Below are 19,351 nucleotides of genomic sequence, written 5' to 3' on the forward strand. Positions count from 1 at the left end.
ACAATTTTCCTCAATGTACAATTGCAAGAAATGTATGGATTTTATCATCTACTGTCCATAATATCATCAAAAGGTTCAGAGAATCTGGAGAAATCACTGCATGGAAGCGGCAAGGCTGAAAACCAACATTGAAAACTATTTCAGATGTGATTCAAACACGAGAAAAAAATTAATAAGGATCACTTCCCAGTTGGAATTGATGTGATTTCGTACCTTAATGCCTCGAAAAAATGCTTTTATGAGAGGGTACAGCGAAATCTCCATTAGAACTATCTGACTAATTGGCTGCTGCCGTGGGCAAAATAAGGAAGAGTACATCATGTCTGGTAACAACAGAAAGCTTGGGGTTCTCTGCGGCCAAGGATTAATTCAAATGTATGTCATTAAACGTATCGAACAGTGCCGACATTCACCTGATCAGAAACACTATTGTAACTTGAGTTTTAACATTTATATTTCCTGCTTCTTTGTACTCATCAACTATTCATGCAAAACTGTGCCTTCAGTATTAATTTTCAATAAGACCTTTTTAGACCTAAAAATGTTTTACACTGGCTAATCCAAATCCCAATTCCAATGCAGTTGGGATGTTGTAGAAGTGTATTTCAGTGGGCCAGCACCATTTGCTCTGTCATTGGGTTCTATCAACAAGACTGTGGCAGAATTTAAGATTGACACACAAGTTCATACATTCTAAAGTATGGGTGTTCTTTAATTAATGTATTTCTAGTTTTGCATGGCTAAATTACACACAATTACTGTACTTTGTCAATTGTTCAAAGAATAATGCTGTAACCTTTTAACCACAGTCGCAAAGGTTTACCCTTTAAGTTCACTGATGATTTTGTTTTATTATTCAGTAAAGTTGTTCTTCATAAATAAAAGTTATCATTGTTTATGATTTTCCCCATACAAGTTGAAGAAAGTTTGTTGTTCAGATTACATTTGCATTGGACTGCCATGATGTTAGTGTATCTATCTCTTGATTGTCATTATTGTTATGGTGGAAATTTTTAAATCATCTTCTTTTTGAAAATAGGGCTTCAAGCATTGCTAATTCAGCATGGGAGGCATTTATCCAGATAAAACCAAGACAGCATAAATCAATGCTAAAAAAACTGTGTGGGAAAAAAAAAGCATCTTTACGGTTATTAATCAAATTATTTGAAAATGACCCATATATAAGACAAAATGAGTATATGTGTAGAGTGAATATTATTGCTGTCACACCTTAATTCCCCATAATTAATGAAGTGAATCTTTTGCTCAAGCCATCAAACCTCAACAAAGCAGCCTGGCTTCCGGACAGAGAAGGGGCACAACATTTTATGTTAAAAGGGTTTAATGATTAGCCCGTCGATCGAATGATTTCTTACTCGGCCAGTGCAACAACCCCATACAGCTTATGTTCATGCAAATACGTCGTTGACTGTGCTTCGTAGAGTAATTGTTGACTTTAGCCTTTTGTTTACCCACACACCTGTAGCAGCATGTCTTGAAGTTATTTTAAGATTTGATGTGTGTGATTGATGTGTGTGGGTGAGCTCATTCCGTGCGCTGGAGATTAGCTTCAAGTAGGTAAGATCTATTGTACTGTATTTAAGATTCACGTCAGTAGTTAATCAGCAGGTATAGTCTGCACATACAGAGCTGTAATACGCAACGCAATGTTCAACGCTCTATTTTCGACATTTATATTCGATATTTGAAATGACTTTTTAAAAAGGAATGCAAAGTGCCCCATTTATCCAGTTAACATGAAATTCAAAACAAAAACAAACAGCGTGCTTTATGACAACACACGTTTTTCTTTTTTCTTTTTCTTCCGAAATGTTAAACATTATTTCAAGCAATTATGTGGGCAATTCAATTATCCCTCTGTGGAGTTGGACCCAAGCGAGGCTGACACACTAAGTCTCTTCACAGGCATATGATTTTCTGCTTGAGTGAGAGATACCAAAGAAAGTGGGAGCAGAGCCAACAGAATATAAAAGTAATAAGTTGTGGCAGGTGTGTGCGTCTATGCAAATATCTACCTGTGTAGAGCATGCGATTCATTGTAGTGGGAAGCACCTACTGTTAGCAATTCAAACTCTTCACTCATCTTACAGTAAACCTTTGTGCTAAGAGTATTTGGACTCTGCGACAACTTTAATGATCATCATTCAAAAAAAGGTGGGAGTGAGACCTTGCTGGCCAGGTTGGACCAATCTACTGCACTGGTAGGTTGTCAAAATACTGTTGGATATTATTGCTGTAAGTATTAAATAATCCGGCCTCATTGTTTTTTTTTTTGTTTTTTTTCATTATTATTATATTAGCATTGATGAACTTGATTACATTTATTGTGACTGGTAACGTTAGAATATGTTAAAAGGCTCTATGCCTACCAGGATGAAGTCTGAAAAGTGTACCCTGTGAGTAGAGCGCTTGTATTTGTTAAAAAAAAAATTCAGTCTGTCTCTGGAAATATATTTCTTTACAGTAGCTAAGGAATTTAGAAAATAACATTTACATACATTTTGCATTTACATTGCACAGGAACTTTCAGTATAGTTGTCTGTACTTAAAAGAAGTTGACCAGATAATACACTTTTACCCTCTCAACACAACATTCCCATGTCCGTCACATCGAGCATTACATCATTTAAGTATTAAGCCATTGTGTCTGAGACTAAATCAGCAAGCATGCAACTATGGTTTAGAACTGTAGGTTCAAACATTGTGGCTTCTGTCAGATGGTATTGAGAAACCCGACAAAGTAACCTTAACCTTGGTTGTGTATTCAGACACCTGTTCCCGCAATATAAAGAGAGCGAGAGAGAGAGAGAGAGAGAGAGAAAGTGAAAGAGAGAGCAAGCGAGAGAGAGACAGATTCTTTTTACATGTATGTATGTACAGTATATACAGCATACTATGCACAATGTCCCATTTGCGGAGGAATTTTGCAAACAGCTGTAGTTTCTGAGTAGATTCACAACTGAGGAGCTTGTTTGCCATGATGGTTTGCCTTTTGGCAAAACCACAATCAGAGTGATCTGTGCTGGAACCTGATTTGCTGGATCTGTCTGTTTATGATGATGTCGCTGAAGGTAAGTGTTTTATGAAGGTGTGACCCAGATTTGAAGGAAGAAGGGGAATGAAGAGAATCAACGTCATTGTAGTTCTCATCAGGTTGCTTAATTTATTTTCACTGTGATAAAACTGCATGCATATTTAACACACAATTTCTACATAGTTTTGCATGTGCAATCCGTGATAAGTATTTAAATTAGAAGCACATTTTTTTTGGGCTGAGTACAATACATATTGTTATTTACCATTCACCCAGTACCACTATGAAAAAGCAGTATAAATACAGTGCTGCTACTGCTTCATTAGTGGCATTGGAAAAAAATAAAAATAAATCAACAGATGACCACCTCAAAGAATAATGATCACTTTTGTGCTTTTGTGGTTCATTGAAAACATCTGCAAATTTGTCATCTTTAAATCTAATTTGCAATGGGCGTTAAATACCTTTGAGGGAACTATGTTGTATTCTTACGTTTATATTAACAGCGTCACAACTTGACCTAGTTTTGCTTTTATCTCTGAAAGTTGAAACAACGACATGTAGTTAATAGCCAAATGCTACACTGTACTGGTATGTAATAAGGAGACTTATGCTATCACGCTTGCACCAGCAAGGATAATTCTCACATTTTTATTGTTGTCTATACAAACTACCAAAATGTCTAAAACATCTCAATATGTATTCAAAATTCAAGAATTAACATTGTATTGCTGACGTTTTGTTCCAGTTTAGACTGTATATTGATTACTTGTCTTCTACAGCGTTCACTTTCTCTACTGGTGAATCCTGGCTAGGTGAATCTGGGTTGCAGCGATATGAGCATCACTTCTAAAACCACTCTGGACAGTCAGCTAATCACTAACCATTGGGCTTCTACCAACTATTATCATCATGATGGTGAGGCATATGACTAACAACAGTACACCCATATGTGCTTCCTTGGCATATGTATGTGTGTGATGTTATGAATAAATTACCAAAAAGTTATTGTAACTGAATATATTTTGTGCCTGTCCCCAGTTCCAGTGGTGATGTCTGGGTACACCAGTAGTCACCTGTGGCCTCATAATTCACAGCCGCAGTCCTGGAGTAAATATCAAGTGTGGGAGTGGCTGCAGCAGGTCATGGACGTAAACCAGATTGATGCCTCCAACATCCCCTTCCAAAATTTTGATATGGATGGCCACCAGCTCTGCAACCTCACCTACCAGGACTTTGTCCATGCTGCAGGAAGCCTGGGACCCATGCTCTTCCACAGCATAACACAGCTCAAGTGGACAGGTGCGTGTGAAAGTCTTAAAAGTGGAAGGTAAAGTCACAGAGTCCGAATGGTGTATACCAGCCGAGACAACTAAACGTTAGAAGAGAGTCCGTCAAAGAACATGCAGTTTAGGAATCTAACTAAGTTTAAAGGTCCCCTTTCATCAGAATAAAAAAAAATTCGTACTGTTTTATGCATAACATAGGTCAAAATGAGTCTGTGACATGGTTTAAGGTTGACATCTATGCAGCTTGTATTTTGAATGCAAAAGCCTTTGAACACCAAAACCGCTTGCAAAGGACAGGATTTGAAATCGCTGACAGTATTTTGTTAATTTCTGTATATTCAAATATTCATGTTATACCTGACATCTGATATTTGGCATTTCCAACCAAAATTACCATGCAAACCTGATAAAAGGAAATCAAATACGATCCAAATTAAATAGTAAAACAGGGAATAAAGGGGACCTTTAAGTGAACTAAAGGTCTAATAAATCCCCGTAGACTTTTGGTTTAACTTTAAACTTGACTAGCATTCAGTCTTATGAAAATATTAAAACGACTTCTGTCATAATGAATTTCCTCTGTCATTAAAGGCATTTCGAAACACATGCAATGACGCAACCAGCCATACAACAGGAAGACAATCTCTGTTGTTCTCTTTGGCACTGGGGATGCGGCTGTTTCATTTTGGACAAAAATACCATTTTATAAATCAAGTATTAATTTCATGAAACTCGACAGTATACAGTAACAGTAGTACGGCTAACTATATGTTTCACGTTGCTGTTGAAATAAAATAATTTCCTTTGCCCTAATAGACGGTGGATTCATCTTAGAGTTGCTTAGTAATTTTATGTTTTCAAGTTTGTATGCGGCACAATAAAATAAATTTTTAAAATGTCAAATACATTTCTGACTTTCATAACATTGTACACCGGGTGATGAAAGAAGTTCTCATGCCAGTAAAGCCTTTGCACTAATTTTCTTTTGACCCTCTCATCCATGTGCAGAATACCATGTGGAAATTGGTCAAGTGGAACTAAGACCAGAATGTAAGAAATTACATTTTGCCAGACGACAAATTGGAATTCATTAATTATATATTAATGTCCTACTTATTTTTTATTATCATTTTTTTCTTTACAGTAGACATTTTCTGTCCATTTTCAGAAGTCAATTATCCACAAACAGGTACAGTGAACGTATCATTTTATGTTTAATTTGACTGTATTCAAAATACTTTTAGTTAAAGTAGTTACCAAAGCATATTTCGATCTGTTACTACTTTTTCCTATGTTGACATAGATGTCTATGACTCATCGATTCACCCTCATGTTCCAGCTGTCTCGCCTACCCCTTCCAGCCCTGGTCAGGAATTTTAAATAATATACTGTAAATACTGTGAGAATACATTTATTTTTTTCAGATGTAGCAACATGTTCACACATACTAAGATATTGTATGAAAGAGAGATTCCCTTATTCTCTGTTTCTCAGAAATCAAAATGTCCTACAGTCGTCAGCATCAGCTCAAAAAACACAGTAAGAGAAAACAAACTCACGTTCACATCGACAAAGGTATTGGGACAATTCTTAAAAAGTTAATTAATCTTTGGTTGAACCCTTTAGATCACGTCAAACTCAAGGACAGGACTGGCCTGCCACATTATTTTATTGGGCCCACCAGAGCTTAACACGTTTATGATTATCTTAAAAGTATAGATTTTTATTCATATAGCCTCAATATTATACCAGCATTTTGAACATACTCCAAATTGTACATCATTTGGAGTGGTTGTATTTCCAAGTATCACAGTACTCGAATATCTGCTCGGTACTATTTTCCTTTCCCTTCTGTTCTGAATTCAAAACCATTAATTTGTTGGTAAAGGTTGATAATAATTGAATGCAGGGTCCATCATGTAATATGTGTATAATAAAAAGTTTTTTTTATTTATAGGCATTCACAGTTTCTCCAGGTCAGGGATGAGATTCTGCCCCAAGTAGAAGAGTTCAAGTATCTTGGGGTCTTTTTCACGAGCGAGTGTAGAATAGAGCAAGTGATCAACAGGCAGACTGGTGCAGCGTCTGCTGTGATGCAGACTCTGTTGTGCTCTGTCGTGGTGAAGAAAGAGCTGAACCGTAAGGCGAAGCTCTAAAAGTACCCGTAGATCTACTTTCCCACCCTCACCTATAGTCATGACCCAAAGCTCTTGACAGAAAGAACAAGGGTGACATTCTCGGGGGCGGGGTGGCTCGTGGTTGGCGAACGGTCGACGTACAGATTTACAATGTGTAGTTGTCGTTTGGCGATCAATGTAACAATTTACTGTCAAGACAGCTCCGCTACTGGGCCTGAGAATGCCTTGGGATCCCCCAGGAAGAGCTGGACGAAGTGGCTGGGGAGAGGGAAGTTTCGCTTTGGGCTAACTAACCTAGCATAAGTGGAAGTAAATGGATGGATGGATGGATCATGTGACACATGGTGAAAATGATTTTGACACCAATGCTTTTGTCCCTTTAGTTCGCCCTCAATCTTACTGCTTCAGTTTACTAAAACGTTGTCAGTATATAAGCTTGTGGTAACAGTTTGTGGAAGGCCCTTTTTTTGTTCATGCTCAATAATTGTGTGGTTGGGTGAATTTTAATGTGGATGAACTTGATAACCTCAAGCTCATCCCCATCAACCCCCACTAGGAACTAGAACTAGAATAGAATCAGTCAGGTGTGTTCTTAGATCAAACAATAATATGACCACTGACACCACATATGCTCTCCTAGATGAATGGACAATTCATCCCACAGACAGATTCCAGAAAATTCCTCCTGTTATAGCAATTGTAAATACTTTTCTGTTTCAGTTAGTTTTCTTTTGTTTAACGGTTCAGCGTCCCAAAACTTTTGTCTATCGAGTTGTTTGTTTTAGTTGTTTAATTCAACATTTTCCAAACTTAATGAATGCAATTTCACCCCTATTATTCGATCTTTATTTTTCTGAAACAGATCCAAGGTCAACCCATTTGTGGGAATTCATCAGAGACATTCTACTGCATCCTGAAAGCAACCCAGGCCTGATCAAGTGGGAGGATCGGACAGAAGGGGTATTTCGCTTTCTTAAATCAGAGGATGTGGCACAGTTGTGGGGCAAGAAGAAAAACAACAGCAGCATGACCTATGAAAAGCTGAGTCGGGCAATGAGGTACAGCATCACAGCTAACACAGACTAACCAATTATAATGTAATTGGTGCATCAGGTTTTAGTAAATTGTCAATACTTGGCTGACAGAATGGTTTGATTTACATTAAAATGAATAGCTGTTGCATGGTTAATCCCAAAGATGCAAATCACATCTAACACCACTCAATGTTATTTTTCTAAAATCAGAAGAGAATCAGAAAATTGTCCCCATATATCATCATCCTATTTGATGTTTTATTGGTCTGAATCCTAATTCAAATATTGAGTTACAGATTTGCATTCAAATTATCTGAATGAGTGATCTTAATTTAAATATTAGGCTAAACCATCCATCCACCCATCCATTCTCAATACCGCTTATCCTGTTCGGGGTCTCGGGGCACTGGAGCCTGTCCCAGCTGACCTGGGGCGAAAGGCAGACTACTCCCTGAACAGGTCGCCAGCCAGTCGCAGGGCACATATAGACCCGGACAACCATTCACACTCACATTCATACCGTCACTGAGTAGGAACTGAACCCACGATGCCTGCACCAAAGTCAGGTGAATGTACCATTACACCATCAGTGACCTTAGGCTGAACCACTAGAGCTAAAAATTGTACCAGTATTTTCTGTCTGTGAAACTACTTACTTTTGATTTTACTGCACCCCCCTCCCAAAGACACATCTGTTGCATGCTTTTCACAATTGAGCGGAATGCTCAATTGTGCTTTCTCTCACACAGCATGAACGTTATTTGCGCCATGCATCACACATTTCACATGAAGATACAAACATGTATTATTTAGGTTTTTGCTCTAAAATACCCATAGATTATCCCACAGTTTATCGTACTGTATATCAGGGGTCTCAAACTTGTGGCCCGGTGGCCACTTGAGGCCTGTGGGACGATATTATGCGCCCCCTACTTGACATCATAGTTTAGAGTTTACGCCTTATTGTCACCTCGTTTTTAAACTTATTTTTTAAACCTGTTCTGTTCAGCTGTTAGGTCCAGCAGAATGGCTGAATCTGTATCCCTTTTATGCCAGAACAGTTTTACTGTGTAACACTTGCGTTTTTTTTAAATCTGCCACTGTGGTTCTTTGGATGGTTAGGGTTAGGTTCTTTGGATACTTATTGAAAATTTCAGTCGGACAAAGCAAGGCTTTAAAGGGGAGTGACATAAAGAGATGAGGACACTAGTTATTTGAAAAATAAGTAAAACAAATCATCCATCCATCCATTTTCTGAGCCGCCCTCACTCATTCTATGGATAATACAATGTCACATTGAAAGCAAGTATGGTACGGGGCACTGTGAGGGAAGAAGAGGACAATGTAAGATAGGACCGGATAGGGACAGGAAGATAAGAGAGCAGGACAAGGGAAGTGAACCTGGCTGTACAACTGGAGTGTGGTGAGAGTGGCTACGTAAATTCGAAACACCTCACTGTGCTGAGCAGATAGCGCTTTATTGTGTATATACTGTATAATCTGTGTGAAACATGAAGGAAAAAAACATCTTATAAACTGTTAAAACAAAGAGAAAAATAAAAATACAATAAAAACAGCATACAGTGCAAGAAAGATAATTTAAAAGTGGAAATGCTCTAAAAAGCACGAGAACCTGGACTTAAACTGGACGTGTCTGGACTTTTAACCTGGATTTAAAAACATTCACGATTGGGGCTGACGGTCACTTCTGTAGGCAACGTATTCCATTTGTGTGCAGTATAACAGCTGCACACAAATAAATGCTGCTTCACCATGTTTGCTTTGGACATTTAACAGGAAGTTTAGCTTTTGACTTTGAAAGTTTTTATCTTGCAGAATACTTCCGCTACAAAAACTCAATGCATGATACACTGTTTTGGGATGTTTTTGCGATATAGCATGTGATAACTACTGAATATTGGCAACCTTCCTTGTTGCATTATCATCAAAAGTAAAATCAGGCAATCAGAAAATTCTGCAGACAGTATGTTTTGCATTTTGGTTGCTGATATTCACATAATGACAGGTAAACTGACAATCATGTGTGTTCATATTGTATGTCCATTAGCTATGTCTACAGCAGGTACTGTTTTTATTCAATTTGCAAAAATAAAAAATGAAGATCCCAAACTGAGCAGATTACAGTCAAGGGACTGATGAAATTAATTCAAGTGATACAGTTGTAGTGTTAATTCTTCTCAAATCCACTTGCCGATTCACTAATTTGTAAATCTTTTTTTTTTTTTGTCACAGATATTACTACAAAAGGGAAATCCTAGAACGAGTAGACGGGCGCAGACTCGTGTACAAATTTGGTAGGAATGCCAGAGGATGGAAGGAGTCTGAGAAATAAATTATTCATAATATTTTTATAGGCTTGAAGGCTGTATGATTTTGATTAATAAAATGGATCTTGTTGAGATCTATCTGAAACTCTATGACGTCGAACTTTTGCCGAAACAGCAGTGGAAGTTGTTTACGTGAGTAAATCAAAAGACGTTGCATATAACAAACTGTGTTGCATGATGATAGAGCCGATTGTCCCAAATGAAGACATGTTGATACAAGTCAGATGGCTAATACTGCAAATGAGGTCACTTACTGTATAAGTATGGGAAGAATGAGAATCAGTTTAAAAATGGAAAAAAAAAAAAAAAAAACCACAAAAGACAAAAGACAATGTTGCTAAATATAAACATCCTGTAATTTAACTTCTTATCTTATTTTGCATGCTGCATTTCTTGCAATGTTTTTAGTGTATGTGAATGTGTTTTTAAAGTTTGATACAAATAAAGTTGGTCATTCCTTTTTATTTTTCTGAAAGTAATGTGTTACAGTGGGACATCCTCGTATATATGAGGGGAAAAATATGTATCACTTCAATCATTCTTGTCCATCTTATAATATGGTGGATGAATCCACAGCCATAAATCGTAACTGAATGACTGAACCTTATAGAGTTTGTCTATAAAACTATAGTTCTATTGTGACAGCAGAATTGTAGGCCATCTCTACCACGATGTTGCTTCCAGGGCCAGCCAAAAAGATAATACTAAAATGAACAGAAGCCACTTGTGCTGCTGTTCTCACATGCAAATACAGTGTAATCTTGACTCTGATTTATCTGGTTTACATAACCCTTCATTTGTATAGTGGGCTTTTGATTGGCACCTTATTTTATTAACTGACTGCTTTACATCTATACCATAGCAGTGTTGCACCTGTGACTGTTGCCACTTGGTCCTACCCACAGGGGTTCCTCCATCCATTCTCTAGAGGCCTACCACTTATCCTCTTTAGGGTCACAACCCCCACTGGTGTGGATCACTCAAAAGAACAAACTTATTAACTAAATTAACTGACCAGTAGAGCTGCTACATTGTGAAACATCCATCCACTGATGTTCTGTACCACTTATAGTCACTCGGGTCGCGGGTGTACTGGACCTTATCCCTACTGACTTGGGACAAAAGGCAAGGTGCACCCTGAACTGGTTGCCAGCCAATCACAGGACTGCTAAACATTCATTCATTCATTTTCCATACTGCTCATCCTCACTAGGGTCGCAGGTGTGCTGGAGCCTATCCCAGCTGACTCTGGGCAAGAGGCGGGGTACACCCTGAACTGCTCGTCAGCCAATCGCAGGGCACATATAAACAAATGGAAAATTTTGAGTTTTCAATTAACCTACCATGCATGTTTTTGGGATGTGGGAGGAAACCGGAGTACCCGGAGAAATCCCATGCAGGCACAGGGCGAACAAAAAAAAAAAAAAAAAGGAATGCATAGTCACTTTTTTCAGTCATGTCATTGTACACAGAGTGACAGTCAGCAGGCCTGTTTCCCCACTGGGCTGAGATGACAGGTAATTACACAATTGTTATATTCAAACAAATTTAAAATTGTTTTTCTCTATCATGCATTACTATACGCACCTTCTTGTTTTTTACAGTGACTGTACAAACACTGGATGTCACTTGTCATTATAAAATGTGCCTGTGTGGGTTTTCTCTGGGTAGTCCGGTTTTCCCCCGGCATTCCAAAAACATGCATGGTAGGTTAATTAAATCTTCCGTTGGTGTGTGCCAATGGTTGTTTATTTATATGTGCCCTGCGATTGGCTGGTGACCAGTTCAGGGCATACCTCGCCTCTCACCCAGAGTCAGGTCGGATAGGCTCCAGCACGCCCGTGACCCGAGTGAAGATAAGCGGTTCAGAAAATGGATGAATGTGTGTGTGTGTGTGTGCGCGTGTGTGTAAATATATATATATATATATATGTAATTTGAGGTTTGGGGTGTGCCTCCAACTTTGAGTAGTTGAGTTTCTACACCAACAACCCAGCCTAGTTCTGTCCAAATGAAACCTTGTTGCATGGACTGATGAAGCCTGCTCAGATGAGAGGTGGAATGTCTTCTAAGACGAGCAGAACAGTCCAGTTGCGATCGATTAAATGCCCTGACAATGAGATGACCTGGACGAATGAGAATATTCCCAGCCACACCCGAACAATATACGTCTCATAATGGTTCTGCTGTTCAATTTGGAACTTGCTACAAATAACTAGGAATCTGACTTCACAGTGTCATTGTCTGTGTTTTGGTTTAATTATATTTTGTTTTTCTTTTATTCCATGCCATGTTTTTCCCTTGTTAATGTTAACGTCTGTTTTTTGTTTACACCTGCTCTTGTCAACCCGCTACCTTGTGTCAACCATTCGGCTCCCTCCAGGCAGTTGTGTCTTGTCCAAGTGTTCCTCGTTGTCTCGTCAATTTGTCTGAATTTAGTTCTTTGCGTTGCTGCATTGTCGATTATCCTTTGTTTTCATAGCCCATGTTTCCTTATCAGTGTTTTTCTTTCAGTGTGTTTCTTTGTTTCTTTGAATTTAGATTTCTTGGGACTTTGTCTATTTAGCAGTGATAGCGAGATGAAGCTTCATGAAGCATCGTAACACTTCAGCCATTGGTTCGAGTAATGGTTCATTTCTTGAAGCTTCATGTGCACACGAAACCACCTGCTGGCCATATGCATATTCACAGGCAGCTGTATCTTAGGCCACATAATGTGTGACGCATTTCATTTTTGCATCTTTTTGGCTTTTTGGTATTACAAAACTATGTAACAAGTAATTTCCCGACAAAGTGTAAAAATATAATTTTTTAAGGTACTCTGTGTGCGTAGATTGTTCATCATCACTAGTGTGGCAGATTGTATAATGTTTTTCTCTCACTTTCGGAAAATAGCATGGGCTTTGAAAGTGCTTATTTAGTTTATCACCATTTTTGTTTTAAGTGATTCATTCAAGAGCAAGTTTTTTCCCTCTCCCAGTCAGGTTTTATTATACCGTATTTTCACGACCATAAGGCGCACCGTATTAAAAGGCGCAGTTTCAGTTACGGGGTTATATTTCTGTATTTAACACGTACATAAGGCGCATCGTATTATTGGGCGCAGGCATGGTAAAACATACGCTAGCTTAATACATACGGTAGCATGCATGCACGCTAAAACAATGTTTTTAAAAAGGCAGCGGGAGCAAAACTGAGTTTGGTTGTACTTTATTGAAGTATTTAACAATGTACTCACGTTATTTTTTGATCAATCCTCATCCACAAATCCATCAAAGTCCTCATGTTCTGTATCCGAAATGAACAGCTGGGCAAGTACTCCATCAAACACGCCAGGTTCCCTCTCGTCATTGTCAGAGTCAGTCTCGTTGCCGGGGGGCTGTTCAGCAATGATGCGAAAGCTCGGACAATAGTGCAAGCAGACACGTTAGCCCAAGCATCCACAATGAATTCACATATGGTGGCGTAACTCGCCCGGCGTTGCCTCCCAGTCTTAGTTGCACTTGTTTCTTCACAGCGGCTGTGAGATGGCCACGCATGGAGTCACAGATCAACAGGGACAGTGACACGTGGAAAAACCATCCGGTCTCTTTACATACACCTCACTCAGCCACTCTCTCATTTTCTTAAACCTCCTCTTAAAAATCACCGTAGGGGGCAGTTTCTGTCCATTACCATGGCATCCAACTACAACAGTAAAAGCAGACATCTCGTGCCCCGTTGTGCGTATCGCTACCGTGGTGGTCCCCTTCTTCTCTACAGTGTGGTTCACCGGGATGTCGAACGTTAGCGGCACCTAGTCCATGTTGGTGATGTGGTTGGGCTGGATGTGTTTGTCAGCAATCTTTTTACTGCAGTAGGAGCGGAAGATGCCCAGCTTTTCCTTGTAATCCGCCAGAAGTTGCTGTGCCACGGTAGTCCTTGCCAGGATGGATAGATGGCGCCGTTTCATAAAACGAAAGCACCATGACGGACCTCCTTGAAAATGTTCGATTTTCATTTCTTCTGCAAGCGTTATTGCCCTCAGTCGAATGGTGACTGTAGAGACGCTTCTCCCGCCTGTTCTTTGCTCATTAATCCATTGCTCGAGTTGGTCTTCCAAGTCGAGCCACCTCGCCTTGTTTCCGCGGAAACTCAGCTTTGTCTTCTTGACTTGGCAAAGCTCATTTTCCTGCTTCCTCCACTTGCGAACCATGGATTCATTGATGTTGAATTCTCTCGCGGCTGCTCGATTCCCATGTTCTTCCGCGTAACTGATAGCTTGCAGTTTAAACTGTGCTTCGTAATCGTGTCTCTTCGTAGGTGGCATTTTCGGGGGTCCTTAACCAAACCGATGTTGTTTTGCACAATGCACAAACCGGCGCTATATACCTACTGGGGGCGTGCCTTTAGCGTCCTACTTCACGCGCACCATTCCCCCTTTACGTCCGCATGCTGTCCTCAGTCACGTCCGCCTTTCCTCTATATAAGCAGCGTGTCGGCAGGAAATGCTCCCAGTCAGTCAAGCGGAGCGCTCATCGAAGTCACACAACAACATTTACAGATTTTGGAACTCGGTGCACACACAAGACGAGTCGCATTATAAGGCGCCCCGTCCATTTTGGAGAAAATTTAAGACTTTTAAGTGTGCCTTATGGTCGTGTAAATATGGTATCTTATTTTCTTGGAACACAATAAATACCTTCCCTTTGAATAAAATAAGAAATGGTGGAAAATTCCGTTTTTGATGAACAAATGTAACTGATAAGCCTCTATGATAGCTATTTATGCAGCGCAGTCCTGCTTGCGGTTTGAACTCACAGAACCTTCATTGCCCAAGTATTAGCCTGTACGGACTACACAATATTTATGCAAACGCCGAGCTGGTAGCAACTCTCTAGAAACACACATTTGAAACGGAGCCTGCATGAGGGGTTTATGTTGGTGTCAAACCTCGCGGAAAACTGAAGCACTTCCCGAATCTGTCACGTGGTACAGCTGGGCAGCGAGGTTTCGGACATCATCACTTCCGTCCGGCTCCTTCCCTAAATGAAGCAAGCGTTATGAAAATATGTAAGTACTTTATATTACATTGTACAGTTTGTTGTATGTGTATTTGTATTTGCTTTTATTGTGTTTTGTTTTCCTCTGCCATCTGCGGCCAGGTCGCCATTGCAAATTAGAATCTGTTCTCAGTTGCCGTACTTGCATAAGTAAAGGTTAAATAAATAAATGAAATTTTTTTGTTTTTTTTGTTTTTTAACTCCTAAAACATGAACAATGTTTTAAGGATTGATGCTATTGCACAGTAGCTGCTTAACGCCACCACCAAGCCAAGTAAGCATTCTGAGAAGAATGAGAATCACAAAGTAGATTTTTGCCAGATTATTACAGAGACATACGTAAATTGCCATACTGTATAAAGACCTTACTTAAAAATATATCTAGTGGGGTGACTGGTCTAAAATCATCATATGACCGCTGATGGCATCTCGAGTCGAGTGGCCGATTCCACACAGCATTTGACTGAAATTGAAATATTGACACAAGTGGCAAACCTAATGGAGACAAGGGCTGTAGAAATTATGTAATAATTCCCATTTTCAAATGGGTTGCATTTGAATGCAAAAAAAGTTAACTTTCTCTCTCATTTAGATTCCGTCATATGCTGTAGCCCAAATACAACATTTCATGCTTGAGCACTCTACGTATGTTGCTGTGCATCTGGGTGGAGGAGGTGGTAGGACAAATGCCTGCAATTGCTCTGCAGTGGTTGGAAGTAACTAAGTACTATAATGTCATATTTTGTGATTGTACTGAAATAGATATCAACCTTCGCCGATGACAACACAATGTAAAATACACTTCAGTCGAGAAAGGTAAAGTCAACCGCGATTGAAATCTTGATTGATTGAGATCTTGAGGTCAAATGAGGCCCGGAAAAAAATTTCAAAAAATAAAAACACAGGGACAGCAGCGACATGGATTAACATGAACCAGGGAGCATGAATGACAACGGCGATAGATTAAGAGAAGCAAGATATTTCCCACCCATGGCATTATTTAAGACAATTTATTTTTTACTTAAGTACTTTTCAGAGTCTGTCCTTATACTTTTACCACTCTGTTGGTTTGGAAAGCGTTAACTGGGATCGGAGTGCTGAAAACACCTGTGCACAAAGGCACTGGCAGAGGTGAGTCAGCCTGAGAAACCCAACAGGAAGACCACTAAACCTGTATTTCAAGTATGTACAGTAGATGAAACCACAAAACAGTGTGAGGTTGCTGTGACTGCAGTTGTTTGAGTCGTTTGCTACTCTTGTTGACAAATCTCTGACTGGGTTCCACTGCTAAGCTCCAAACTGACAAACCCAGATTGTTGATTGTAATTGTGCATGATGAATGTACTTAAATCTCCAGTAATTCACAGGTCTGCATGTCACACGTTTACAGGCATCCTGTAACTCATTATGTACCTTACTTTTGTAAATGTAGTCAATTTATAGCCTGGATGAAATGTGCTCACCGAGTTGTGGACATCACCGCCGGAACTTTAATAAAAAATAATATACATGATTTAAATAAGGCACAGCTGATGAGCAGTTTTTACCTTGAATCTTATGTAAAATTTAGGATTCAATTTGATATTAAAATATGCATATGTTGCGTTTGTTAACGCAATTTCCCCCCCTTTCCCCCCCGCAGGTGGCAGCAGGGAGAGGCGAACACCAGAGTTTAACGGGCCATAGACATAGAACATTAAACGACGCCTCAAGTAACTACATCGTACGTCGACCGTGCCGCCATATTGGATGTGTTAGAGCGGAGTAATCTGTAAAACTGCCTCATTTATTGTAGTTTTTGCTTTAAATTGTACCAACCATTTTACAGTCAAAGCCAAACCTCATGAGATTAATACTGAACAATTAAATTTTGAATATAGTTGGCCATTACAACACAATTTTGCTAATAGTAGTCCCGCATGTGCATAATGCTGAAGATATTTCCCAAATGAAACAAGCATCCACACAAAGAAGTCCCACACGTACTTGAACATTGAGGGACTGGCGAATTAAATTTAATTAAATGACACCAATGTGCCCTTTTAATGGAGACATGGAGAGTGTGCTGATATAGCTGGTAGGCAAGCCATTATGTTTTGTTAAATTACGCAATGACAAATATATATATTAAGTGCTGTAACGCGGGAAAAAAAAAACTAAATCTTTTGGGGCATATCTGTCAGTGCAACCCCAAACACAACTAGTTTTCGTCATTGTTTTCAGTCAGCGTCTCTCAGCTGCAGAGTCACTCGCTTTCTCGGAACTGAACTTGTGCCCATTGTTTACAAACATTGTGAAAAGGTCGATGAATAACTGAATATAAAACATATGTAATGTAAACATTAGTGCTCTTTATTTAGAAAATGCACCTCACATCTACATTTCAGAATCTGGATATTAAAGTTACAGATGAAATATTTGGGCCCACTACAGTGCCGTGAAAAAGTATTGGTCCCCTTCTCCAATTCTTATATTTCTGCATACTTTCCCCACTTTAATGTTGAAGATCATCAAACAAATGTAAATATCAGACAACTGTAACCCATGTGAACTTAAAATGCTGTTTTTAAATGCTGATTTAATTGATTAAGGGAAAAAAAACTATTTAAAGTTAAGTGGCCCTGTGTGAAAAACTAATTACCCCCCTTGTAAAATCATAAATTAATTGTGGCTAATCAAAATTTTTGGTTAATTTTCACTGATTACATTGAAGCCTGATTACCTTCAGACCTGTTCAATCAAGAAATCACTTGAACAGAATCTGTCCCGATAAAATCAAGTTGGAGAAAAGGTCTAAAAAAGCTGCAACAAAATGATGACACGATCCAAAGAAATTCCAGACAAAGTCAAGAAAGTAAGTAAGAAACGGATTGAGATCTATCAGTCTGGAAAAGGTTACAAAAGCCATTTTTAAAGCTGATTTCAGCGAACCATAGGGAGAGCCATTATCTTCACATGGAGAAAACATGGAACAGTGGTGAACCGTCCCAAGAGTGGCCGGCCAACAAAAATTACCCCCAAGAGAACAAAATGACTCATCTAAGAGGCCACAAAGGAACTTCGGTTGTTGCGGCTGAAGATGGCCCAACCAGTTATTAGGTTTAGGGGGGCATTCATTTTTTACACAGGGCCAAGTAACTTTGAATATTTTTTCCCCCCTTAATAAATTTAATCAGTTTAAAAACAGCATTTTAAGTTCACTTGGGTTACATTTGTCTGATATAAAAAATAAATTGGGGGATGATCTTAAACATTAAACTGTGGAAACTATGCAAAAATATAAGCATGTGAAAAGTGGTCAATAATTTTTCACGGCATTGTATTAATATTTCAATATTCATCATCACAGTACCTGTGTAGATTTTTAGGTGTAAACACTCATGAAAACATTAGAAAATGCATATGTTGCCTTGCCGTTAGTCCTAAACATATTGATATGTTTAGTCTAAGTGTTGTTTAACTTAAATTTAAAAGTTACATCCGTTGTTTTTGGTGCTGTTTCCCAAATATGTTAGCATGTAATATTAATGTGCGTGCATGCGTATGCGCGCGTTAATGGGCTGTGGCGGTGGTGGGGGGGAGGGGTGGGGCGTTAACTTTGTGCATTTTCTTCGTATACTGGTTGTTGTTGTTTTAAGCAGTTCGGTTCATTTATTTGGATTACCAACCACACAAATCTGCCACATCTAATATGGCAGATGCGCTGACTCTAAGAACATTAGCACAACCCGCAAAACTAGTCGTTTATGTATAAACATCTATGACCACTGTCCTGAAAGGACCTTATAGGAGTTACTTACGCCTGTTCACATATCTTTAAAATAATCTATATTAAACTGAAACAAATATTAAAAGGTAAAAGTAATCGTTTACTCTGTATATTTTGTATAATTGTTAAGTAAAATAAAGCAACATTAGACTCCTGAAATCTAAACATTTGAATCAGGCACCTGCGCGTCTCTCCGAAGGAGGGTATCAACATGGCGGCCTCCTTGCGTCTGGGTCGTCAAGGAATTGTATTCGGCCTTAAATTATCGAACATTAATAAATATTTGTGGATCACGCAGTCGTCACAGGAGCACGCCAGACACTTCTTTCAGTCTCCATGGGCCTTCGGTGAGTGATGTTATGTGCAATTTTGTGTAATACGGTAGCTCGGCGACCGTTGACATTTCTAGCGATTTCTCCTGCAATAAGGTTACTTCACAATTTTCCAACTAGCCACATTGCAGTAACCCTTCAATATACATCTTCGAGTTTAGTCTCACTTATTTGACAATAACTGACACTATTACTCGTCCATGCAGAACGACGTATCATGCTGCAAATGTCAAGTTTTACTATCATAGTATAATAGAATTATAATTGCTGAGTAGGCTGACTCCGACAACGTTTAGTAGTTACTTTGTAACCATCACTACCTATGTTGAAATCAGCTTCGAGGA

The 19,351-nt window shown here is 39.0% G+C and overlaps 2 protein-coding genes across 8 annotated transcripts in view; both read left to right on the top strand.

Annotated features, from left to right (window-relative positions):
• The first annotated feature begins 1,520 nt into the window (after window positions 1–1,520).
• Window positions 1,521–10,278, top strand: ehf (ets homologous factor). Of its 6 annotated transcripts, none has more exons than XM_061677705.1 (10): window positions 1,521–1,578; window positions 2,112–2,222; window positions 3,838–3,973; window positions 4,097–4,357; window positions 5,353–5,394; window positions 5,489–5,533; window positions 5,648–5,710; window positions 5,839–5,883; window positions 7,345–7,540; window positions 9,770–10,278. In XM_061677705.1, exons 3-10 carry the CDS (start codon window positions 3,892–3,894, stop codon window positions 9,867–9,869), a joined length of 834 nt encoding a protein of 277 aa, XP_061533689.1. In that variant the 5' UTR covers window positions 1,521–1,578; window positions 2,112–2,222; window positions 3,838–3,891; the 3' UTR covers window positions 9,870–10,278. The 6 variants fall into 6 exon arrangements, with proteins under 6 accessions (XP_061533689.1, XP_061533692.1, XP_061533691.1 ...); XM_061677707.1 differs by having other exon boundaries at window positions 1,544–1,574; XM_061677706.1 differs by lacking the exon at window positions 1,521–1,578 and adding an exon at window positions 1,926–2,010.
• A 4,581-nt stretch (window positions 10,279–14,859) lies between these two features.
• The window catches only part of pdhx (pyruvate dehydrogenase complex component X), a 42,571-nt gene continuing 38,079 nt past the window's right edge, over window positions 14,860–19,351 (top strand). The window contains exon 1 of one of the 2 annotated variants that reach the window (XM_061677602.1): window positions 14,860–14,916. In XM_061677602.1, the coding sequence (XP_061533586.1) occupies window positions 14,907–14,916 (10 nt within the window). In that variant the 5' untranslated portion in view covers window positions 14,860–14,906. Of the gene's footprint in view, window positions 14,917–18,872; window positions 19,023–19,351 lie in introns of those variants that run through there. The other variant, XM_061677601.1, reaches the window with a different exon arrangement.

Source organism: Phycodurus eques, chromosome 5 (genome assembly GCF_024500275.1).
Source record: "Phycodurus eques isolate BA_2022a chromosome 5, UOR_Pequ_1.1, whole genome shotgun sequence".
NCBI lineage: Eukaryota > Metazoa > Chordata > Actinopteri > Syngnathiformes > Syngnathidae > Phycodurus > Phycodurus eques.

Coding starts and splice junctions, on each gene's coding strand:
- ehf (XM_061677705.1), top strand. CDS start 3,892: ATGAGCATCACTTCTAAAACCACTCTGGACAGTCAGCTAATCACTAAC. Junction 4,358..5,352: donor AACACAGCTCAAGTGGACAG/GTGCGTGTGAAA, acceptor ATCCATGTGCAG/AATACCATGTGGAAATTGGT. Junction 5,884..7,344: donor GCATCAGCTCAAAAAACACA/GTAAGAGAAAAC, acceptor TTTCTGAAACAG/ATCCAAGGTCAACCCATTTG.